Here is a 22,237-nt window from a genome sequence, read left to right as displayed (position 1 = left end):
TGTTTGAAAAGAATATAGTCAAAAACCTAATGTTTGACGCAGACTCACATTGAGGTGAACCAGGGTAAAATTCGTGTCTCTCTTTCTTGTTTTCTGTTTGATTGCGTGATTGTCGCTCTAATCCTAACATGTATACCCATTTGTTCTTCAATGTTTTTCTATCCTTAGGAAGTTTTACCAACTCATAAGTATGGTTCTTATGCAAGGAATTCATCTCCTCCTGCATAGCTTTCACCCAACTGCTTCTATCACGGGGATCACCGCTTCCTAAAAACTTTTGGGCTCCCCCTTATCAGGAAGAAGAATATACTCAAAAATGGGATACCTTTGTGTTGATCTATGCTCTCTTGTGGACCGTCTCCCCTGAGGTTCTGCAACCTCTTCTCGTGGGGGCCGCTCCCCCTACTCCATGTTCTCATGCTCTAAGAATCATATGACACCATCTCTAGTCGGGTGTACACCTGACATTGAATTCTAAATATATTGGCGGAATGGAGGGGGAATCTGAAAGCTCAAGAAAATTCAAGCAAAATATAGGTGTAACAAAAGGGGAATGGATAGGCTGCAAGACACCTGAATGGGGAGCCTTGCAAAGCTATCAAGTGAATCAAATATGGCTTCTTGAAGGCTGTCTATTCAGCCATAGCAAGGACCTAGCTTGACTTCACCAACAACCCGAATGAAATACTCAACCCTTGGACCTTCTTCGACAACAGTGACATAAACCAATAGCTACTGCAGGCAAGCAGCAACACACACATAAAAGCACCTAAAGCTTGAAGGGAAAATAACCTAGCAATCAATTGTAGTTGATTTCAATCTATTTGGGATTATTTATAGCCAAGAAGTCCTATGGAGATTAAGACTTGGAAATTGACTTAAGTTAGAACAGCATCTAACCCACTCCTAATTGACCAAGCAAGTCTGATACCAGGCTGCGTTACTGAATTAAGAGCTGGAAAGTAAAACTGACTTTAAATAAAAGATAGCAACCTAAATGAACTTACTGTCCCTAACCAAAAGTTAGGCAGGATTACTTTTACTGCCACTGAAATTACTAACACTGAATTGGAAAGGAAAAGGGCAAATTGGAACTGAAAGCAAGAATCCAGGCAAAACTGTTAAAACTCAAGCACGATTGTCAAGTCATCTTGATTCAAGCAAAACTGCCCCTTTTATACACTGGTTTGATCAGGATCTAAGCCAAACCAAAATCTCCGTTTGAGATCTTGACTAAGTCATAGTTCTCAATTTTGACCTTGGTTTTGTCTCATTATCTCAAAAAAAGTCAGATACCATTCTGTGCCTCTGATGATTAAGATATTAACATTTTCTAAATTTTTCAAAGAAAATAGTTGTTCTTCCCCTAACATGTAAACACACAACAAATGACTGTCTACAGATTTCAAAGAAACATGCTTGTTTTTATCCTTATGCCCAAACAAGTAAGAAAACATCCAAAAAGATGCACACAACATTGAGCAAACTCTTTGGGAAGAGAGATTTAAGTAAAAGTTGGAGCATCAAGCATAATCTTTTCACCTGGGATCCACAGAGAGTATACGAGTCCAATAAACTGCGTAGGATTTCAAGAAACTGACAATGCATGTCCTCCCCAAAGTCTGTTAGCATACCTTTAACCTGTAGAAAAACCCAAACAATTTAGCTCTCAAGGGAGAAATATGCAAATAACAGTGCTGATGCATCATCTAACACAAAGCTCTTCAAGCACATAAATTACAATTAAACAGAAAGTAAACACCAATAAAGAAATAACACCCAGCAGAACAGCACAGTAATTCATTGGATAAAATGAAGTATGTACCAAGTAGAATAAACTTTGATATACTAGATCTCTAAAAGTAAAAATATTGTATACCCCAACCATATTCTTTTGTAATATTCCTTGTATTAAAATATTGTATACCCCAACCATATTGTTTTGTAATATTCCTGTTATTCCCATTTTTATACGCTTCATGACGGTAGTAGAAAGCTTTTTCAGTGGACTAATTTTTGCCAAGAGCAAGGTTGTCAAGGTAGCAAGGTGACCAAAGCGAGTGGGGCTTGGCCTAGGCTGTTAGGCGAAAAAAAGCAGCGCCTAGGCGGCACTAAGGCAACCAAAGCGGTTGGGTCAAAAATTTTCAATACAACTACTTTTAAACTACTTTTTAATACAACTACTTCCTACAATAAACTAAACAAACATTCAATAGTCACATTCATCCAAAAAAGAAAGCATTCAAGAATCATAATTATGAGAAATAATCCAAAAAAAGAACACAAGCACAAGTTCATCTCATCAAGCATCATAACAATGACGATGTACTAACAAGGCCCAACACGATAAACTAATAGATCTCATTATTCTGATTTCCAAGTCATTGTCCATTTAATGATTCATTGATTCTCGATGTTGAGTATGGCTCATGCTTCACATTATATTGCCAACGGGCACGGAGGTCCCGTGTCACTTTGGGCCTCGGAGTTCCTTTCCAATGGGGTCTCGATTCCGAAATGACTAAGCTTTAAATTTATTTACGGCTTTGTAGAATAAATTTGATTTTAAAATTTTTAAAAATAAATAAATAAACCAATATTATGTACAAAATGTCAAAAAAAAAAAAAAAAGTTGTTTTAGTGTCTGGGCAGCAATAAGGCGCACAAGGCAACAAAGTAGTAGTGCTTAGGCGAAAAGGCGGCAAAAAAACAACGCGTCAATTCAGCGGTTCAACGCGGTTGAAAAACCGCTTTGCCTCCTGGGCAAACGCTTTGACAATACTAGCCAAGAAGTGACGCAAAAACAATTGGGAAGGAAGGGCACAGTCTAATCAAACAGTGGATAAGTTTCAGATACAAAATCATTGATGCTTCCTTGTATCTGGCTTTTTCTTTTGAATGAATAATTTTCATTACCAACAACCCTAAAGGAAAGAAGAGAAAAATATACACCACGGACCACGCGGGGGTGGGGAGGCCAGCCAGCCATTAGGTAGGAGGTTGAACATAGAACCCTAAACCCCAGATAACAGCAATGAGCCTGTTCCTTGGGATGTCTAAAAGGGGGTTAGAGATACAACTGGAGAGTACAAGAGACATCGAAGTGAAAGACTTTACAAATGGAGTATAAAGATCTAGAGTCGGGGGGTACATCTCCTAAGGTTTCTTTCTCGCCATAAGTGATAGATGGCAGCTCCCAGTATCAATTACCAACAAAGTCACAATTAGAATAGCCAGCAAAGAACCTCAAAATTCACAAACAATCCTAGGCAAACTCATGTAAGCATCTAGCGTAGGGCCAGATGGAGAAAATGGCTTTTACCTATAGGGATTGGGCAAACCCACGCATCTATGTTTTCTGATTACCAGCTGTTGATTCGAGCATTTGAATTGTCAAATTGAGGGAGATATTTTATGAGTTTCTAAGCAAAGGGCCACCAAAGGTTGTGTCATGTAAGACTCTGTCTTATGTCTTTTACTTCAGCTTTTTTTAATGTACACAGATAATGGTGGGCCTGTTGGGGGGGGGGGGGGGGAAGACCTGAAGAAAATTTAGAGTCGCTAGGAGGGAAAACAGAAGAGTGCAGAACTTGATTCACTCAATCCAATCTATTCTTTAACTATGGGGGGATTGCATCATAATGGAAACATTAGAAACCCCTAAAATAAGACAATTTTTTTTTTTTTTTTTTTGTGGGGGGGGGGGGGGGGGGACAAAGGGGCTTTATTAAGCCGGGGGATGGGGATATTATATGCCTTAGCAAGGGTCGAACCCACGACCTCTTCACTAAGAGGTGTTGGTTTCACCACTAGAACAACTCTGTGTTGGCCCTAAAATAAGACTCTACCAAGAACATAAATCCAAGTACAGAAAATAAGGAATCAGAAACCAAATATAATGTTTATCTAATTTCTAAAATAAATAAAACAAAAAACTTAAAAGATGTAATTTCCCCCAAATAAATAAATTTATAAAATCCAACTTTACCGAGAATCATATTAGAACAGGTAGGTTCATCACCATCTAGAGGCCCAGTTGGGTTTGGTTGACCAAGACAGAGTATATACCCCAATGGACTTAGCGCCATTAGAAATCTGTTTACGGTGGTATCATTATACTAGGTTGAATTATAAAGCCCTTATATAAGGTCCCAATGGGTTGCACAGATTTATCAAGCAGTAAAGTGTGAATGTTAGACCTCAATAGATTACATTGCTGGACAAAAAACAGAAGCCCAATCCAACAACACAGTGTCCTAATTCTATAACACACCCAAGGATGGCTGATCTGAAGTTGCATTGCAAAGAGTGTTTTTGGCTCTCTGCAATTAAGATTTTCAGTAAAGGTCCATAAACAGTCACACTGAATATTAGAGCCCAATAGATTATATTGCTGTACAAAAAACAGAAGTCCATTCCAACAATATTGTGTCCCAATTTTATAACACATCCAAGAATGGCTGATCTAAAGTTGCAGAGTGCTTTTGGCTCTCAGTAATTGCAATTATGATTTTCAGTAAGGTCCATATGCATAGAGTCACTATGCAAATGATGCCAAATAATTTAAGCTCTGAATTGCTTCATGGCCATAATAGTGGTCATTAACATCTCTTTTTTTCCCTCCTAATGTTAGCTATTAAGCATTGGCATTGTTTGACCTCACTTACTGACATACACACTGAAGCATCCAGCCCATCCGTACACCTTCAACAAGATTACAAAATCACCCACATGGCTCGGATTTTTGCTTTGAAAAAGTACAGCAGTGGGAGAAGAAGAGACTATTTGCATACCAGGAGCCCAAGAAGAGGAATGCCCTCCTGTCGAAACACATATGACCTAAGAAGGTTGGGATCCTGGTTCAGGAAAAGAATAAGGATATCTGTCCTGCACTCCACATAGAATGGATAATTATTGTCATAACTGTCAATTTTCAATAATAACTTTAAAATAAATATGAAGACCAGAGATATGAAAGAAGTATTTAGAATAATTAAAAAGATAAAAAAAAAAAAAAAATTTGCAAATATAGCTATTACCCAGTTAATACAAGCCTTTTATCTGGACTCTGCAATGTATCAGTTATGATGTCAAAGATGCCTTCGTTCATGAGATCCCTGAAGAAAATATGAAACTATCAGAAGTTCCCAATACAAAAAGAATATCATCACAATGCCAAACTGGACAAACTAAATTTCAGCATAGCAACTTGGTCCCTAGATCAAAGCAATATAATACAACAGGCTACCTAAATAATCGCAATTGATGGACCAGCTGCAAGCTTTTACTCAAGCTACAAAACTCGTGCAAAAAGAAAACCTGTTTCAGAATAATGACAAGAAAGTCAGTCATCTAATATGCCTTGACACCAAAAAATGCATCCAAGGTTCCACTACAGTGCATTAGACACAATTCTACTGCTATAACTTCAGTCATTCTCTGTATGTTGGCTCTCCACATAACTTTAGTTAATTATTTCGGTATTTGTGAACAATTGCAGAAACCACCACTAAGCAAACAGTAAGCATAAATGAGAAAATTATTATTGAAGGGAAAACCTACTTACACTTTGAAAATTGTATAGGATAACAATTGTGGTAACAGCTATCAGATAATTACACAACGTCAGGTAATATTCTTGCTGACAGTCATTCTTTGAAACAGAAACTGACAGAGATCCACCCCCTAATTTGGAATTTCAGATTTAATGCTCAGCAGTTAGAAACAAAAGTGAAGCCCCTAGGCTTTCTTCCCAGCAGCACATCGATAGTTCAAATATAACTTTATAGTTAATTTTCAAGTCCAAAAAATTCTGGTTGGGAACAGCATTGTTCTAATTCTACTCAATTTAAAGTCAGGGACAGCTAAGAGCCTTCATGATTTCTTTATTTAAGTCAGTATTTTTTGTGCGAGTCAAGTAGCAAGCAGCCCACAATTGGGTTCCTTTAATGGTGAACTGTAAGATTAAGATAAGTACAAGTTTCCTAATTCCAGTCAAAGCTCCTTCCCCCACCCCCACCCCCCAAAAAAAGAAAAAAAGGAAAAGAAAGAAGAAGAAGAAAAATCAAAGGATCAAGTAATCGATTAGTTAATGAGATTCTTCAGCTTGGTTGCCATCATACCATTTTGACCATGGTTTGAGATATCAATCTAGACTGGGATCACGGTGGCCCAGAAAACTTAGCGAGATCTCGGCCGAGATATGGTATTTTTGGCCACCACAACTCGAGCCAACTCGTACCCATCTCTGTGGGTTCTAGGACTCTGTTTGGGCTGGAATTTGGTATTTACCCTATTTTAGACCTTCAAAACATAGTGGTGGCCTTAGATTTGAGAGAAAACAAGTGTAGATGTGAATGCCAACTCAACAACTTAGAAACCAATATGCTAAAGGAATGACCATACAGACTTATAAAACATGAAGTACACAACCATTACTTGATACAAATGAATACATAACAGTTTAAAGTCAAATAATAAAAGATATAAATATTTTAATGAATTTAGTACTCCCTACAACCCTAAAACCAAGAAACCCCATATCTTCTAATTCAGCAATCAAAACCTGCCCAAACTTGGAGGATCATATCCCTATCCCATTACCTATATTTCCTCCGGGTTTCAGCTCAAGCTAACATCCTAACCCCAGAAACCTAAAAGCTACTCAAATTTTCTGCTTCCAAAAGCCCTAAAAACAAGAACATTGATCTAGCCCCACTTACCCATTCGAACACCAAATTTGGAGGATTATTCCCCTACATCATTATCTACATTCTCTCCAGGTTGTATCTTATTTTGAAGCCTACAAACCCAATTCCCCAAAGGAATATCCAACCATATTGCAAAACTCTGATTAAGAAACCCTTTTGTGTATCATCTTAGGAGATTCTCAACCAAACCATGAAGGATTCAAACTTAACCACAGGCTGATAATCCTAGTCCATCACAAACCTAGACGTTTCAACCAATTCTATCTAGGGAACAACAAGAGCCCATAGGCCTACTCAACCTAACCAACATTTACAAGAAACCCCATCTTGCACTCATTTGGGTAGACTCTGAACAAGATCTTGGAAGAACTGACTCCTAGTTGATAATCTATTAATCTAGAACTACATCAGAAATGGAAATAACAGAGGATATGCATAACTTTCAAAAGTAGTCACCAACAAACATAAATTCCAGCTTCATTTTTCAAACTAGGATTCCACATAGTGGAAGGTTGATGAAACAATTCCAACCATAAAAAAAAATGTATGATTTGAAATAATCATGTCATATTTCCAGGAAATCAACAATCACATATCTTTCCACTTGTTGACATCATACTCACGGGAGTCCAGGAATTTCCAAAGCTTTATTTTCCACTTCAAACAAGCCATTTGAGTTCTAAATTTATATATTAGCAGGGGATCATGAGATCTGTTGACAAAATTGGTGCCCATTGTCACCTGCCACCAGGCCATGTTTGAGTCATACAGGAAGTTCCTCAGTGGGCTGTCCAGGAGACCATTGCCCCACATAATAATGAAATACATGATAATTGAGACAGAATTTTAAAGAGCTGAAGAGGTTATGGTAAGCACTAACGGATGGTCTAATGTGAAAAATTATCCAACACTTGCATTCCATGAGCATCCTCCCATTACCATTGATATCCAGTGGCTAATGGAAGAACACAATGTATTTGAACGCTTCCATGGAATGATTTATGATTTTATGTGCCACCTCAAAATTAGGGATAAATCAAGGACCTTCAAGGTCTTGGCTTTCAGAAAACTGGTCATTGAGAAGACAGGACTTTCCTCGGTGATACACAAGTAGTCTCTCGAATGTGACTGATCATGGGCATTGACAAGCAAACTAATATCAGATATCCAGCTAATGAAACTCCAGCAAAATCTCCAATTGACCCCAGATGCAAAATACCCATTTGTTCATCAACTAAATAAAAATCCAGGACCCAGGTAACAATGTTTGTGCACTGCTCCCTCCAAACAACAAACTTTGCTTCAATATTATCAAGAACAAAGTACCACACTTCAAGAAGAAAAGCTCAGCAACAGTAAGAGTTCCCAATCCCCTACCCAACAAAAGGAGAAAATGGGGGGTTGGGGGGGAGGAACAAGAATACACCCCTTTCACCAGCCTACAAGAGGACTTGGCAGTACCACCCATCCAAGACGGTAGAGGATTTCCATGAGAATCTCCATCAAAGTCCATCAGAGTAGGTAAGAGGATCCAACCTATGGAAAGAATATAAACTCTATCCTACCCAGGAGGGCCAAGACAAATTGACAACAACTGTACAAATCACTGCTTCAAACTCCATAAACTAGTCTCAGAATACTCTTGCATTGCTCTCCTCCCATAAACACCTAGCTGCACATCTCTCTTAAGAAATTTCACCCCAAACCCAAAAGGGCCCTAATGCCAAGTCCACACAAGTTGGCCTGCGTCCTCAGCACACACTAAATCAGTGAGAAGAACCTCCTATGGTGAGATCAGACCTTCTGAAGAGAATGATGAAGGAAATGGTAGTCCAGGCATCGAACCTCGGTGATGACAGTGTGAGGAGCAGGTGGCACCAGGAATCCTCTTCTGATAAAAGTCACAAGTAAGAAATCTTCTGTGAGATTCTCCAACCTAGTTCCCTACTTCAGTGGGAATTCAGACTTCCGAAAACCTTGATAGGACAAGACACTTTCAGTTGGTTCCCTCAATCATCAATAAGCAGCATAGACAACACCTAAGGTAGGAATACAAAGATACAAAAGGGACTCAAAGACAACGTTCCTAACACAAATGACACTAAAAATAGTATTCTAATTTTCAAATTAATTCTTTAAGAGTCAAAACTACTAAACTCTGCACTACAAAGAAACTCAAATGACACTAAAGCTAACTGTAAATGAAAATTTGCTTGATAAAAGCTGACTGTAAATGAAAATTGTTTGATAGTTAGATGGACGCCAAAACACTACAATAGGAAAATATGTTAAATGATCATCATCGTATAAAAAAAGAATCTGCTGATCCTTAATATCAGAAATGTATCTTTAAATTCAGAACAGGAAGAAGCCCAAACTAATATTTTCCATACATCCATATGACATGGGCCAGCAAAACTAGTGCACCCCAAACACAACCACTCCAGACTGTAGCCTCAGTAATCAGTATCCATGATCTTTTACCCTACTCAACATACAGATAGGCCCCTAATATCAGAAGTGTATACTCGCAAGAATAAAAGGGGAAACAGGGGATCACATGAGCAGCCAAAAGGGAACCAGATATGGGACAGAGTGTGTTGCACAACTGGACCAATTGAATTAGAAACAACTGTATTGGCCAGGAGGAAGAACTGAAACAACTGAACTGGGAAGAAGGGAGAATCAGCAGGAAAAGAACTGATAAATAGGGGAAGGGAAGAGGGGAAATGGCATTGGATTAGGGAAATTGCAATGTAGACCTTAAAGGGGAGAGGAGTTGCTCTCAGGTACTGTAGGTGAAGAGTGGAGCCACTGAATAAATCTAATTCCTTTTGATGTTCTACAAGAGTTATTATTCTTCGTGATTGATTGATTAATAAAGCTATATCCTTCATCTTAACCTGATTTGATTATGCGATTGCTGTGAGTTGCGATGTCGATTGTAGCGTGCAAACCTGAGGGAGGGAAGTCAAATGTTAAGCTAGATTGGGAGCTTTAACACCTACCTCGAGGCTAGAGATGCCTGGTCAAGAAAAGAGGTGTTGTCAAATATGTCCAACCAACCCATAAAAATCAGAGGCTCCCCCCATGCGTCTCGGGCAGAGGAGCAACAACATAATGATGGGGATCCAGTTCATGATGTAGCCTATATTGGATGAGGGCCAATAATCCCAGATCTTAGATGAATAAGCTGTCAGGCAAAATGAGGGTTTCTAGAGAATTTTGGCCAGAACTATTTGGGGTTTCTGTTTGAGTCAAAACAGGAATTGAAGGTGGGTTGAGGGCCTATATTATGTTCTCTAAATCTGGAGGATTATTGATGGATGACTGCGGGATTAACTCCCTTCGAATTCTGGACGAAGGGTTAGGGTTTTAGAGGTCAAGGGCATCAAGCAATAAGGTTGTGGATTGGGACAAGGGGCTGGAATCAGGATCAAGAGCTTGTATGAATCCTAGGATGATGGGTCTGTAGTTTGGGAAGATTCTGATGGTTGAATATTCAGATATGGGTGGAAGGCTTATGGACATGGAGAAGAGGGCTTCAACGGGGTTGGCATCAAAATAGAAAATAAAAGGATGGAAAGGAGAATGGAACAGCTGCTGGCTAACCAATTTAGTTGGAGAACAAACACTGTATTTGATTGACACGGAAGGGCGGAAGCAACTAGGCGCACTGTTCCAGCCAAAGAGCTTCTTCAATTGAAAACTGGGGAATTTCTATCACTCAAGCAACTGGGGGTTCCTTACTACCACTGAAGCAGTCTCTTTCCTAAGCAAACATACATAGGCTGTAATAGCCAATTTTATTGATCCGAAATCTTATTACATGCACAGGGACTTATTTATAGCCTTACAATTGTTTCCTAGTATTACTTGGATAGAAAACTGAATTGAAATGTTAAACTCTTAATAATAAATACTAGCCTAACAAGGATACAAAATTAAAGTGTATCAGGTCCCAGATAAGGACTATTTAAGGTGTACCAGGTCTTTAATAAGCTCTATTTAATTAATGTGCTTTTCCAAATTAAAGTAAAAGAGGGGTTGGAGGCAGATTTTATAAAAGCGGTTGATTACTCGGATTGGTTCTGGCGTTCCTGTGCCCAAAAAGGATGGGCGAGTTCGGTTCTTGATAGACCTGTTCTAATATAGACTGACTGAAACAGAACAGAACCAGAAAGTCAATGTTGGGTCTTACTACAAAACTGCACTGGTAGTTTGAGCGGTTTGTTTATGCTGCTGGGCAGCAACCTAGGCTGCTGGCAGCAAGCGTAGCACTTATTCCCTGTTCTTGCCATTGGTCCTCAAGTTGGGGTAGGTCTTGGGACTTGCATCAGTTCATTTTCCCAAACCACATGCAAGAGGGGTGGTGAGGAGACCAATATTTGATTTTATATGATCATTTTGACTCTTATTTTAGATAACTATGCAAATAAATGTAACGTAAGCCTATAGGTCAAAGCAATAAAATGACAATTTCAACATCAACCATGCATGCCAGCTCAATTTGATAACACAAAGGCAATAGTACCAAATTACTTCAAAACCAGGACCGAAAGGCTGGTCCCTCTCCCTTCCTACCATTATCAAAGTCTAGGGTAGTAATGCTGTAGATGAAACCATGGTCAGAGGTCTCGGCAAGATCTCGCTTTTCCAGCATGGTGGGACAAGATGTAGGCCGAGTCCAGGATTTTACCCCAAGTCGACCGAGATCTTGATCGAGTCAAGATCTCAGTCCAACCCAGCCCCTTTTAAAAGGATCTCACTCAAGTCAAGGCAAGATCCAGTCTCATCTCAACTCTCTCTCACTCCTCTCGCCACATATCTCAATAGCACACTTGAACCTTCATTTTGTCCCCATTTTTTGCCCAATTCTCGCCGGATCTTCACCTACCACACTCCTAAGCAAGATTTAGCACATCAACATTAACAAAACAAGACAAATCAGTTGAAGGAGTTCTTCTAGCAAGGAGAAATTTCCCCCCGAATTTTATTTTTTCCAAATACTCTGTTCAGTAAGTCTTTGTGAGGGATGATATTCTTCAGCACCTCATCAAGTTGGCTGAACAACATAGAGCCACTAGTAAAGGACCTGCAGGATGTGGTCATGGTGCAGGTCAAGCTGATCCCACCTTCTGTTATGAAGTTATGATTTATAAATTTATGATGATTGTATTATTGTATTTTTGAGAGTCAAGAATGATGATGCTGTAGTATACTCATATGGATGGAATTCTGAACAATTTAAGCTATTTGATGTATCTTATCACTTGGTTTTCACTTATGTCTTAATGGTTCTATATTTTATGTTTTAATACCTCATGTTCATTCCTATAGCATTTCGATTTCAAACTTAGGGTCAAGTTAGAACTCATACATAGGGTTCTTTTCTTACAAATCTAAGGCCACCAGTGTGCTTAGAAGGCCTACAATTGGCTAAATACCATATTTGAGCCCAATTTGACTCTTAAACCCCCCCCCCCAATCTGAGCCCTCAAGATTTACAGTATCTCACCCAAGATCTCGCCACCTTGAGCACGATCTTGGTTTTTCTGAAGGGCGAGATTGCCCTCCAAAGCAAGACGTCTAACCATGAATGAAACCAAGGGCATTCATTGCTGCAGTGATCTGAGTTATGAGGTCAAAGTCATTGTGGCGTACACTCATCAAACTGGACAACAGATAAATACCATAGAAAAGAAGCTTGCTCCAAGGACCCTTTATCATTTACATGCAAATTGGCTATACTGAAAAATGCATAGAGGGAGAACGAGAAACCCATAAAAATTTCACTGTTTATTGAAGAAAATAAATTCTCCATGTGATCAAAGCAACGTCTTTTTTTCAAATGGAAACCAAGACCAGCTGACAAACTACGCAGATACTTTAGAAGCAGATAACATGAGAAATTCCATAAAATGGAGACTCTTCAATTAGTATACAGATACAGAATGGGCTTTGTTTTGTTATGGCTCGCAAAAAGAAGCTATAATGGAATATAGAAAAAAAACTATTTACTAGCACACTCCAGCTTTCTTCAATGGCTTCATAGCCTCCTATTGCAGGTAAGGGTTTTCTCTGTTGCCTAAGAATTGAAACCAGGTTCACCCATATAAAAATGAGATTTGGGAACACAATAAGAAACTCCCACACGACTGTGCTAGTTTGGAAACTTTGGAGAAAAGATGGGGTAAGAAAGCCTGCACTTTAATTGTCTTATCAGTGGGATACGGCCAAACACACGACATAGTAATGCAAAGATTAAACTTAACAAGAAATCAACAACTATCACCTAGGAGTAAAGTTGAAATACAGAATTCATACAGCTAACCTCAATCAGAAGGGTTAAGGAATAGTTGAGTTTATATAGAGCAAAATTTGCAATAGAAAGTAAACATGCCTTAGCCCAATGAAAAGATGCACCAAAATATTACCAAATTCTTCTTTGACTCTGTAGAGGTGGAAGGTGATTTCATCTTTGAAAACAATTCCTGAATAAATGTATTGTCATCCTTTAACAATGAAATTACCTACAACAAAGTAACATAGAGTTCATCAGGAAATGAGAAAAAAATAAACTAAAGCTAAAGCTAGAATTTGAAATTTCTACTAGAAAAGATCATAATTTGGAACAATCAAAGCATTAAATCTTACTACAGCATTATTTGCATGGATGATGGAATTGAGATTTGCAACCGTTGCCTCATCCAATGCCCTTGGAAAAATCACATCCTAAAAAAGTAACAGCACGAGATGAATCAGAAGGGGAGCACATCTAAATCCACAGAGATGGTGAAACAGGCATTCAGAGAGAAAATCAACCCAATAATCCAGCATCAAGATAGCATCATAACCTTTATATAACCAATTCTGTATGTCTGATGTATCTTTGACAAGACCATATGATCTTTAATAGGGACTGCCTGTAGAAAGCAGAAAAGAAAAAAATAATCAGTTTGTTAATATTAAAAGTGATGAGCAGACTAAGACCCACGATGACAATGAAGAGAGAGAACAGGTTAACAAAATATCACCTCCTTAAAAACCACATGCTCCTTTAGGAAGGCTCGATGATGCTGGACTAGACTAATATCAGGATCATCTGCAAGGCAGCATCAACAGGAAACATTGGAACAACATTTGAAGTGTGTGTTGGTTAAAAATGAAAATGAAGAGAGAAAACCAAAGAAGAAAGGCATTGAATTGTCTATGTTTCTAGTTGACAGAATTTCAAATTCAAAACACCCTTACAAATGACGCAACAGAATATATCAACCAGAAGGCAAAGATATATCCACATTCAAGCTCTTTATAAACATCCAAATAACAAGTTAACAACCCTATTTATTCGGGCCAATAAAATACTGTGCTCACTGCATATTGGGTAGTAAATGATGAATTTAACTTTCCTCACTTCATATAATTGAGTACTAAGTGATTAAAGCCTTCAGTGGGACAGAAACTACAAGGCAAGCAAGATAACCTGTGACGTCATTATATTTTAGCCAATATTGTCCAAATGTATTTGTCTTTTCCTTCCCAACCATTTTCACCCCCGAGTACTAGTAGACTGGCATTCGATCTTTACTCAGAGAATTATGTCATCCAATTCTTATGAGTCAACAATGTATGCCTCAGCTCAGCAATTGAAAGAAAAAGACTACTCCACAAACACACAATTTTTGTCCCTCAATAAATCTATAAATTGATAGTCAACTATACTGTTAGCTACAAGCCATTCCAGGAGAATTAATTGGTACTACTATTACCTCAAATTTTTGCATGACAATAGCTAACAAACATCTCCACATTATATTACTGTACTATTGAGAGCAAGACATCGATACTCCTTTTCTTCAACTCAAAAAACTAAAAAAGTAAAATAAAAAATAAAAACTGACAGCCAAAATAAGAACCTACATTCCAGTGAACCTATAACATCCATGATGAGCTCATCCCCAAAAATTTTCTCAAAGATCTGAGGATTATTGAGCAAAACTGTGGACAAAAACAATAAGAAGGTAGTTAGCACTAGAATAAGGGTATGAAGACAATTAAATACAAATAAAGTACATAAAAATACAAGCACTGACTGATCCCCTTGACTATTTTGAATATCATGTGAAGACCCTCGATGTTTTCCAAGTCTTCGCACATTCTAAACAGATCCATCAGCTTGCTGAAGAAATCTTGCTGCATGAAAAATGGAATGTTCAGAAATACTAAATTCATAACCCACAGGAACAAGAAGAAGAAAAAAGTAGGATCATAGAAAAACTTTACAAAAAAAAGAAAAATAAAAACCAAAACGTTGCAGAAGTTTAGTAAAATAGAATGCACTAGAACTTCATCTCCAGTAGTAGAAGGAAACACTCCTCATTTTCTTTTAAATAGCACTAGTACTTCAAATTTTTTAACTTTGAATAGATACCATTACAATTTCACAGAAGCATAGCCAACGGAATGCCTAACACAAAGTCATGAACCATGAGCAATCACATTGTAACACAAAAAGTCAACTTAAAAAAGGGCCAGTTCCTTAAATATATGCCAAAAAAAGGGCACTCTCAATGGAACATCAATGATCTCATACGAGCATTTTTCTGGTTACTTATTGATGTGTGAACACAGTGTATCACAAAGACTGTAGGCATGTAAAATGAGATATCACTTTGATAGTGCAGGTAATGAATTATGCATTTGAAAAGTTACGAGATGGCATCTTTTATCCAACCAAGATTGCATGAATCATCAAAGACTGTTTCCATTTATTTTCCTTCTTTTCTTTTCTTTTTTCCTTTTTTTTTTTTTTTCTTTTCTTTTCTTTTCTTTTCTTTTATGTTGAGTTGGGGTGTCACAGAGAACCGCTTACTTCAAGAGCACACTCAATACATTACCCAATAATTAAAAAAATAAAAATAAGAACTAGATTAAATACTGCAACTGAACTGGCTGAATTCCATCAAAATTATGAAGTTTAGCATTACAACTGAAGTTCCCTGCGCTCAGTATTTAATCTTAAGAAGCAATTTGTACACTTTCATGGGTACAGATAAAGTAGGCAAAACACCCAGTTTTAACCAAACCAAATTGGCTGGTTCGTAAGTGTAATTGGCCCCTAGTTGATCCTTTCAACCTAGGGATACATCCAGAATAGAAGTAAGTGCAGCCCAGGATCTTCAAGATCAATGACAAAGCCTTGAAACATCGATATTTCCCTGCCTAAAGTGTTCAGTTTCTTGGACAATACAGTCTTCAGCCGAGTTTTTAGGGTTTCTGGCCACTAACAGATGGATCCTAGGGGTGTACACTGACGTCATGGCTTCGTCCAGCTTTTTGGTGAAGAGAGGTGGTGTTCCGGTAGTCAGGTTTCTCATGAAGCATCTTTCTTTGCATTAGTCACAGACTGGACTAGTGTCATAGTTGGATGTGAGAAAACTGGGTATGGAAGAAGTTGGTAATATTTCAGTCTAGCTTTCAGTATCCCCAACATAGTTTTTGGAAATGTCGGGATCTCAGCTGAAATTTTTCGACTTCAGAGAAACAAGAATTTACACAAAATAGAAGTTATCGACTTCTTTCCTGAAATTCTCCCTCAATTGGATTATTTAATAGTACTTCAACCATGCAATTTGCCATTACTTCCAGCAGTGTCCATACATAATAACATCTTAGTGAATCTCACTTACATGTAGTACTACAAATATTATTCTAAAAGTCCAGATTACTGACAAAATTTTCAATGAAGTACTGGGAAGAAGAGTTTGAACGGAAATTTCTTCGGCCAGTTGGTATGTTTATTATTCTAGTCATTTCTGAGAGTTTCCAGTATGGTACAATGCCTGGCAAAACATAACAGCAGGCACATACCCTGTTAAACAAGTACAGATTTTCTAAGGAATAAAAAGGTTGACTCGATAAAGTTATGGTTGTTGTTGCGCTTGTTGTATTCAAATTTCAAAGTTTATAAGAAGCTTACATCTTGTACAATAAGCTCTGTCACTCGAATCTGATCTGCAATGCCGCTTTCTGTCACAGTCTGCAATAAACATTGAGCTACTTAACAAGCAATGAACACATGCTAATAATAATTTTTTTTAAATTCTGGAAAAACAATAATAGTAGTAGCAACACCGTGAAATAGGTCATTACATCTCCTCGCCCAGCAGGGAAAAAGTAATATCAAATAGGTAGATAAAGTTCAAATCTCATGCTAACCATGATCCTTGTGCTAAGAACAGAAAATAGGTTAAACAAACAGTAAATTGAAAAAGAATCTTTTTTTTAAGCATCTCAAAGGTGCACAAACAAGAAATCAGGAATTTTACTCGCCAAGTTGCAGTATAAACCAATAAATAATTAATGGGAAAAACAAGACAGTAGGCAAGTTCAGTTAGAGAATTCAAAATACTGTCGAGATATGTAAACTTCAGAGTTTGGATGACCTCCCCGTCAAGGGAGAGGTGTATGCTCCCCTAACATCTCTCCACCACAATAGGTGGGCCCACCTCAGAATATTGACAAAAAGAATCAGAGGTGGACCCCCAATGGGTCCCATGTGCCCCCCAATTGTGTCATGGAGAAGCGTCAAGGGAGCACATACCTCTCCCCTGACAGGGAGGTGATTTGGACTCTAAACTCCATCAGACGAGAATTTTAAAACTCGACCGCCATCATCACTTTATATAAAAATCCAAACGACTTAATTCAATTGACTGCCAGAAAAAAGCAGGGAAAATAAAAGCGAAAACCAACTCAAGGAAAGAACAAGACATTCACCAAGGCAACTCATACAGCAGCAAGAAACAACAGTACAAATCCACATATAATGAGAAGTCAAGGGGTGAGAAGAGAACAATATCTATTGACAAAACCTTCAAGATTAGAGGAAGTGTTGATAGTTCAACAACTGGCAATTCCCTCAGCTCACTGTGGGCACCATGAAATGTCTCATCTACATAATTAATGGAAAAAAAAGGGAAAGGAAAAATGATTAGACAAACAACCAACACTCTGCACAAATTATGGAGCTGAAAATGAAGTGAAGGAAAATACTAGAAACCTGCTAATTCAAATAATGCTGTCCACATTAAAAATTAAAAATAAAGGGGCCAGAGCAGAAGCTCCAAGGGTCATAATGAACACAACTTACCATATTTTTCAGATTACATAGAATAGCGAAAATTAAACAAACCAAATTCAATGAACCAACAGTTGATAGGTTATGAAACAATCACACATTAAGCATATTAATTTGAAGGACATAGGAGAAGATGGAAATCTTATGTTTTCAAGGTGAAGCACATGCAGAACTAGCCAAATAACCAGCAGTGAAAACCAGTCAAATTAATTTATTATGGGAATAGTGTGGCCCGGAGGGCACCAACAAGCACTTAGGAATTTTTTCAAATACTGAGCTCAGAAATCAGTCTCTTTTAAGGCTGTTATGTAGGCTACCTCTATTAGTGGGTGTTTCAATAAAAATTTTCAATGAATATCTCTTTCTTTTTTCCTTTTTAGGGAGGGGCCGTGTGGCACTGTTTGTTGGTTGCAAGAAAACCTTCCATATCAATCCAAGACAAACCCTCAATCTGACATCAAATCAAACCCTCCTAAGTATCACCAAAATCTAGAAACAATAGCCAATACAATCCGACAAGCAGTTCGGCAGTAATTTAGAAAAAAAAAGATCCCATGGGCGAAGAGCCTAGAAACAGTAAAACCAAAACTAAACCCAATCCGATCTGCTGATATACCTAAATTTTGGATCAGACCTTCAATTCAATAAAACTAAATCGAACACCTAAAGAATTTAAAAAATCCAACGGCTAAATTAGAAATAATTTGAAAACTAAAATTTTAAATGGTGAGAGAAAAAAAGAGATCTAAGCAGCTAGCAATCAGAGGCAGCCCCAAACCAAGGTCAGGTTGACCTCTTGTGATGGCCTTAAAAGTGCACAAACAAAAGCGGCGCTTTACCATCTCAAGCAAGTACAGCCCCTCACCTCCCCATCCCAGCCCCTCTTCCCCCTTTCCTAGCTCACGGAAGCCCTCCCTCACCCTTCCCCTTCCATCGCAGACAACCTCAGCCCCCTTTTAAACCCTGCAGTACCCTTAAAACCCCTCCCGCTTCACTAATACCTAATCCCCTATCATTCCAGCCTTTCTCCTTTAGGTTTTCCTTTTCTTTTCCTTATCACAAACCTGGAGCAGCTTCCCAGAAAGCCCTGACTGCAGAATCTTCCAACCCAAGAAAAGATCAAGATTGCAAGAAAGAAAGAGGTGGCCGATTCTGTATAAGTTTGTTGGTTTACATCATAGATAACTCACAAGATCTGGCGGGTTCTTGATCCATGCCCTGGATTCCTTAGCTACATTGCAGGGAAACACTTCTCAAAATTCATATAGCATGTGAAGCATTAGATCTTACATTGTTTAAAGAGAAAATAATAACTCCAACTCCTATTTGAAAAACATTCAAATCCTAGTCGAACTAAAATTACTCAGTAAGAGCCTAGGCCCCAGGTATCAACAGTATATCTGTTCATTGGGGTATCCAAAAATAGTGGGGGAGGGTAAACTTTGAAGTCTCAAGGAAACATTGAACCAGATGACTTTCTCAATCAAGTCCACAACCTTAGAATTAGGGTTCATACCCTAAGATTACTTTGCGACCACATGTGCTAAATAGCTGTCCCAAACACCAGCTTACCTATGTAGTCACAAATAGAGTTACTGGAGAAGGATCTCAAAATCCACATCAAGCAAAAGACCTAGGGCAGCAGCCGCAGGGCCTAACGGAGGCAATGGTTTCCTCCCATATGGAGCTAGAGAGAGCGCAAGAGAAGGAAAGAAGACAACATATTCAGCACTATTCCAACATAAAATGCAACAAGGGTTGGCTGAAAAGCCTGGAATTATAGCAATGGATAAGCGAACTGCATGGTGAGACAAGGAGAAGTTAAACTGGGTTTTTAAAGCTTGGAATCGTGATGCAGAATTAAAGACATATTTAAGAAAGAAAAAGCCCATTGGATTAGGCCCATCAAAGGCCTAAAGCTATCACCTGAATCAGCCCATGGCTTTCATGGGCTAGGACTATTTTAGTGGGTTAAAGTTAGCCCACATATGTTGAACTTCATAGTCTAAACCTAAGCCCAAGTCTAGTTTTTGAAAAGTCAATAAAAGGGGTTGTGGTTTGAAAATAAAAGAACTCATTGTCAAAAGAGTTTTCCTTTGTCAAGAGTTAGGTAGTAGTTGATTATTAATAGGTAAGTGGTGTTAGCTAGTGGTTGGATGTTACCATTAATGTTTATGTCTCTTTAGAATGTTATATAAAGAGACTTATGTAAGATGTGAAGACACAACTCATCAATTGAAATCAAATTGCTTTGTTCGCATTCCTTCTCTATGGAGAATCTTTGTGTTTGATCAAGGTAGGTTGGTGTTCGATCCAATCGATCCACCTTGCGGTGTGAAGCCCAAGTGTTAACATTGTTATTCTCAATTCCCTAATGTTGTCCTTTCAATTTCTTCATCATAGTTCTGCCTTGTTTTGAAGATCTATTCAGCCCGTATTGTTACACTATTATCTTTATAATACCACTCTAGTTTCAACCCTCTTTCACATCTAAATTTTGTTTCATCTTAAGTCTATCAAATCTGAACTTGATTCCCTGTGAAAGGTCCTATTTGGCTACTGTTTTGATCAATCAAATACAGTACTCAATTAAATCGTTTTCTGATTCAAAGTGGATATAGTTTATCAACATATTCAACATTTACAATAATAACCAGAAACACTCCAAAACGGTTATCTGTTTATAGTAAAACAATAAAAACTTACAGAATGTGACCTAATATATTACAGAGGGCAACCAATAGTTTGCTACCAAAGAAGAAATTTTTCCTTAAGAAACTCAGAATTGACCACTTTGTGCAATGAGAATCAATCTATAAGGTGATCTTCTCCATTTAGCTTGGATTTCCTCATGATCTCCGAGTAATTTGTTTCTTTCATTCATAAATTGCACGCACGCAACACACACACACACACACACACACACACACAAAAAACAAACAAACCCAAAAGGAGAAAGAAAAAAAGCTTAGGAAGAATTACCATTGGCCTGGGAAGTCCCAGATGTCTCCAATGGCTCTGTGGTCGAGCGATGACCCACGTCAAGGTCTATGAAGAAATTCAGACATTTGAACAAGGTGATGAAAAACAAATAACAAGCAATTCAGAGACCACAAATAAGAAACAGATACTTACTACCGAGTGTATGAAATTGTATATTTCTTTGCACACTGCAAATGTGGTCCCTAAGTGTCAAAAAGAGGAGGGGGGAGGAAGAAAGAAAAATGTTATATGATAGCATAAAAGTTAAAAAAAGAAGGGGGGGTGGGGGGGAGTGTCACCATGACACTATTAGAAAGAGCTGGACAGTTACCAGATATAAGAGCACCCAGCACTCTCTTGAAAGCTAAGAGCCAGCTCTGTAAGGTACTGTGGATCTCGCCAAGAAATGATAGTATCTAGGAAAGTAAAATAAAGCCGCATTATTACGGTTGTTCCATAATGTAAGAACCATAACTGAAGACAATCAGGAATACAATATAGAAAATGGAAATACCTTCTTGCCTTCTATAGATATCATCAGAGCAGATACGATGCACAAGTAACGTCTCATTGTCTTCCTCATCAACAACAAAAAGACCAATTTCTTCTGATCTCTGTTATTTTTTATTTAAAGGGGGTGGGGGTTAGTTTGAGTAAGCACTCCAAGTTGACCATGCCACACTTCTTCTCCCACAGAAAGGGGAAAAGATAAATGCACAACTTACATAAGACCAAAAATTAAGAGCAGTTGGAAGAATAAGATGCACTCCAAAAATATCAACAAACCTCCAGATAATCAACAGATACATGTCCAGTTCCACGATCATCCCATTTTCCATCATCATTCAAACGGTAGACCTTAACACGCTGCAAAATAAGATCTATTAGGGATATAAGAAGAGATTCCTAAGAACTGAAACTTCCACTCATAGGGAATAAGAAGAAACCATGCAAATAGAAATCCCTCTGCGATTAAAAGCCATACAAGAAGAAAAAGTCAAATGCAACAGTCAGATTTTTTTTCAACAGTTGTGAAAACTAGAGAAAGGTGCTAGAGTAAAGAAGAAGATTATTAAAAACTGTATTACAGGTGCCATTGACTACAGCCTGATGAAATCCAAGCTCTTAACTGGAGCTCCTAATCTGGTTCAGAATGGCCCATACAGCAGGACTATCGAGCAGCCTGCAATCTTTGGTCCTATTTCATCCATATCAAGCCAGCAGCTGAAAGTGATGATCTTAGAATTCAGGTCACCGCAGCACAGCTGATGGAGGTTGAATTGAAGACCAAAACACTGTTCACACAAGCAGTGTCAACCAACATTGCCTCATCTTAAATGCTTCTAGAAGATCATGTTGGGACCAAGTCTAGACTGTGTGGAGAACAAATAATCCAGCACAT

At 38.2% G+C, this 22,237-nt stretch overlaps 1 protein-coding gene across 1 annotated transcript in view; it reads right to left on the bottom strand.

Annotated features, from left to right (window-relative positions):
• Positions 1 to 22,237, bottom strand: part of LOC149011154 (uncharacterized) — a 50,774-nt gene that overhangs the window by 14,657 nt on the left and 13,880 nt on the right. The window contains exons 2-18 of the mRNA XM_089163240.1: positions 21,622 to 21,702; positions 21,350 to 21,449; positions 21,167 to 21,251; positions 20,989 to 21,038; positions 20,836 to 20,901; positions 17,588 to 17,667; positions 16,693 to 16,752; positions 14,807 to 14,906; positions 14,634 to 14,711; positions 13,748 to 13,815; positions 13,568 to 13,636; positions 13,368 to 13,445; positions 13,148 to 13,243; positions 5,249 to 5,319; positions 5,040 to 5,117; positions 4,794 to 4,887; positions 1,543 to 1,641 (exon numbers count right to left, since the gene is read on the bottom strand). Coding sequence (XP_089019366.1) covers positions 1,543 to 1,641; positions 4,794 to 4,887; positions 5,040 to 5,117; positions 5,249 to 5,319; positions 13,148 to 13,243; positions 13,368 to 13,445; positions 13,568 to 13,636; positions 13,748 to 13,815; positions 14,634 to 14,711; positions 14,807 to 14,906; positions 16,693 to 16,752; positions 17,588 to 17,667; positions 20,836 to 20,901; positions 20,989 to 21,038; positions 21,167 to 21,251; positions 21,350 to 21,449; positions 21,622 to 21,702 — 1,353 coding nt within the window. The remainder of the gene's footprint in view (positions 1 to 1,542; positions 1,642 to 4,793; positions 4,888 to 5,039; positions 5,118 to 5,248; positions 5,320 to 13,147; positions 13,244 to 13,367; positions 13,446 to 13,567; positions 13,637 to 13,747; positions 13,816 to 14,633; positions 14,712 to 14,806; positions 14,907 to 16,692; positions 16,753 to 17,587; positions 17,668 to 20,835; positions 20,902 to 20,988; positions 21,039 to 21,166; positions 21,252 to 21,349; positions 21,450 to 21,621; positions 21,703 to 22,237) is intronic.

The sequence above is a fragment of the Hakea prostrata genome, chromosome 7, assembly GCF_041222555.1.
Source record: "Hakea prostrata isolate BN-2017 chromosome 7, UWA_Hpros_2, whole genome shotgun sequence".
NCBI classification, from domain to species: domain Eukaryota; kingdom Viridiplantae; phylum Streptophyta; class Magnoliopsida; order Proteales; family Proteaceae; genus Hakea; species Hakea prostrata.
The sequence above is the reverse complement of the archived record's forward strand: the minus strand, read 5'-3'. Positions and strand labels throughout refer to the sequence as shown.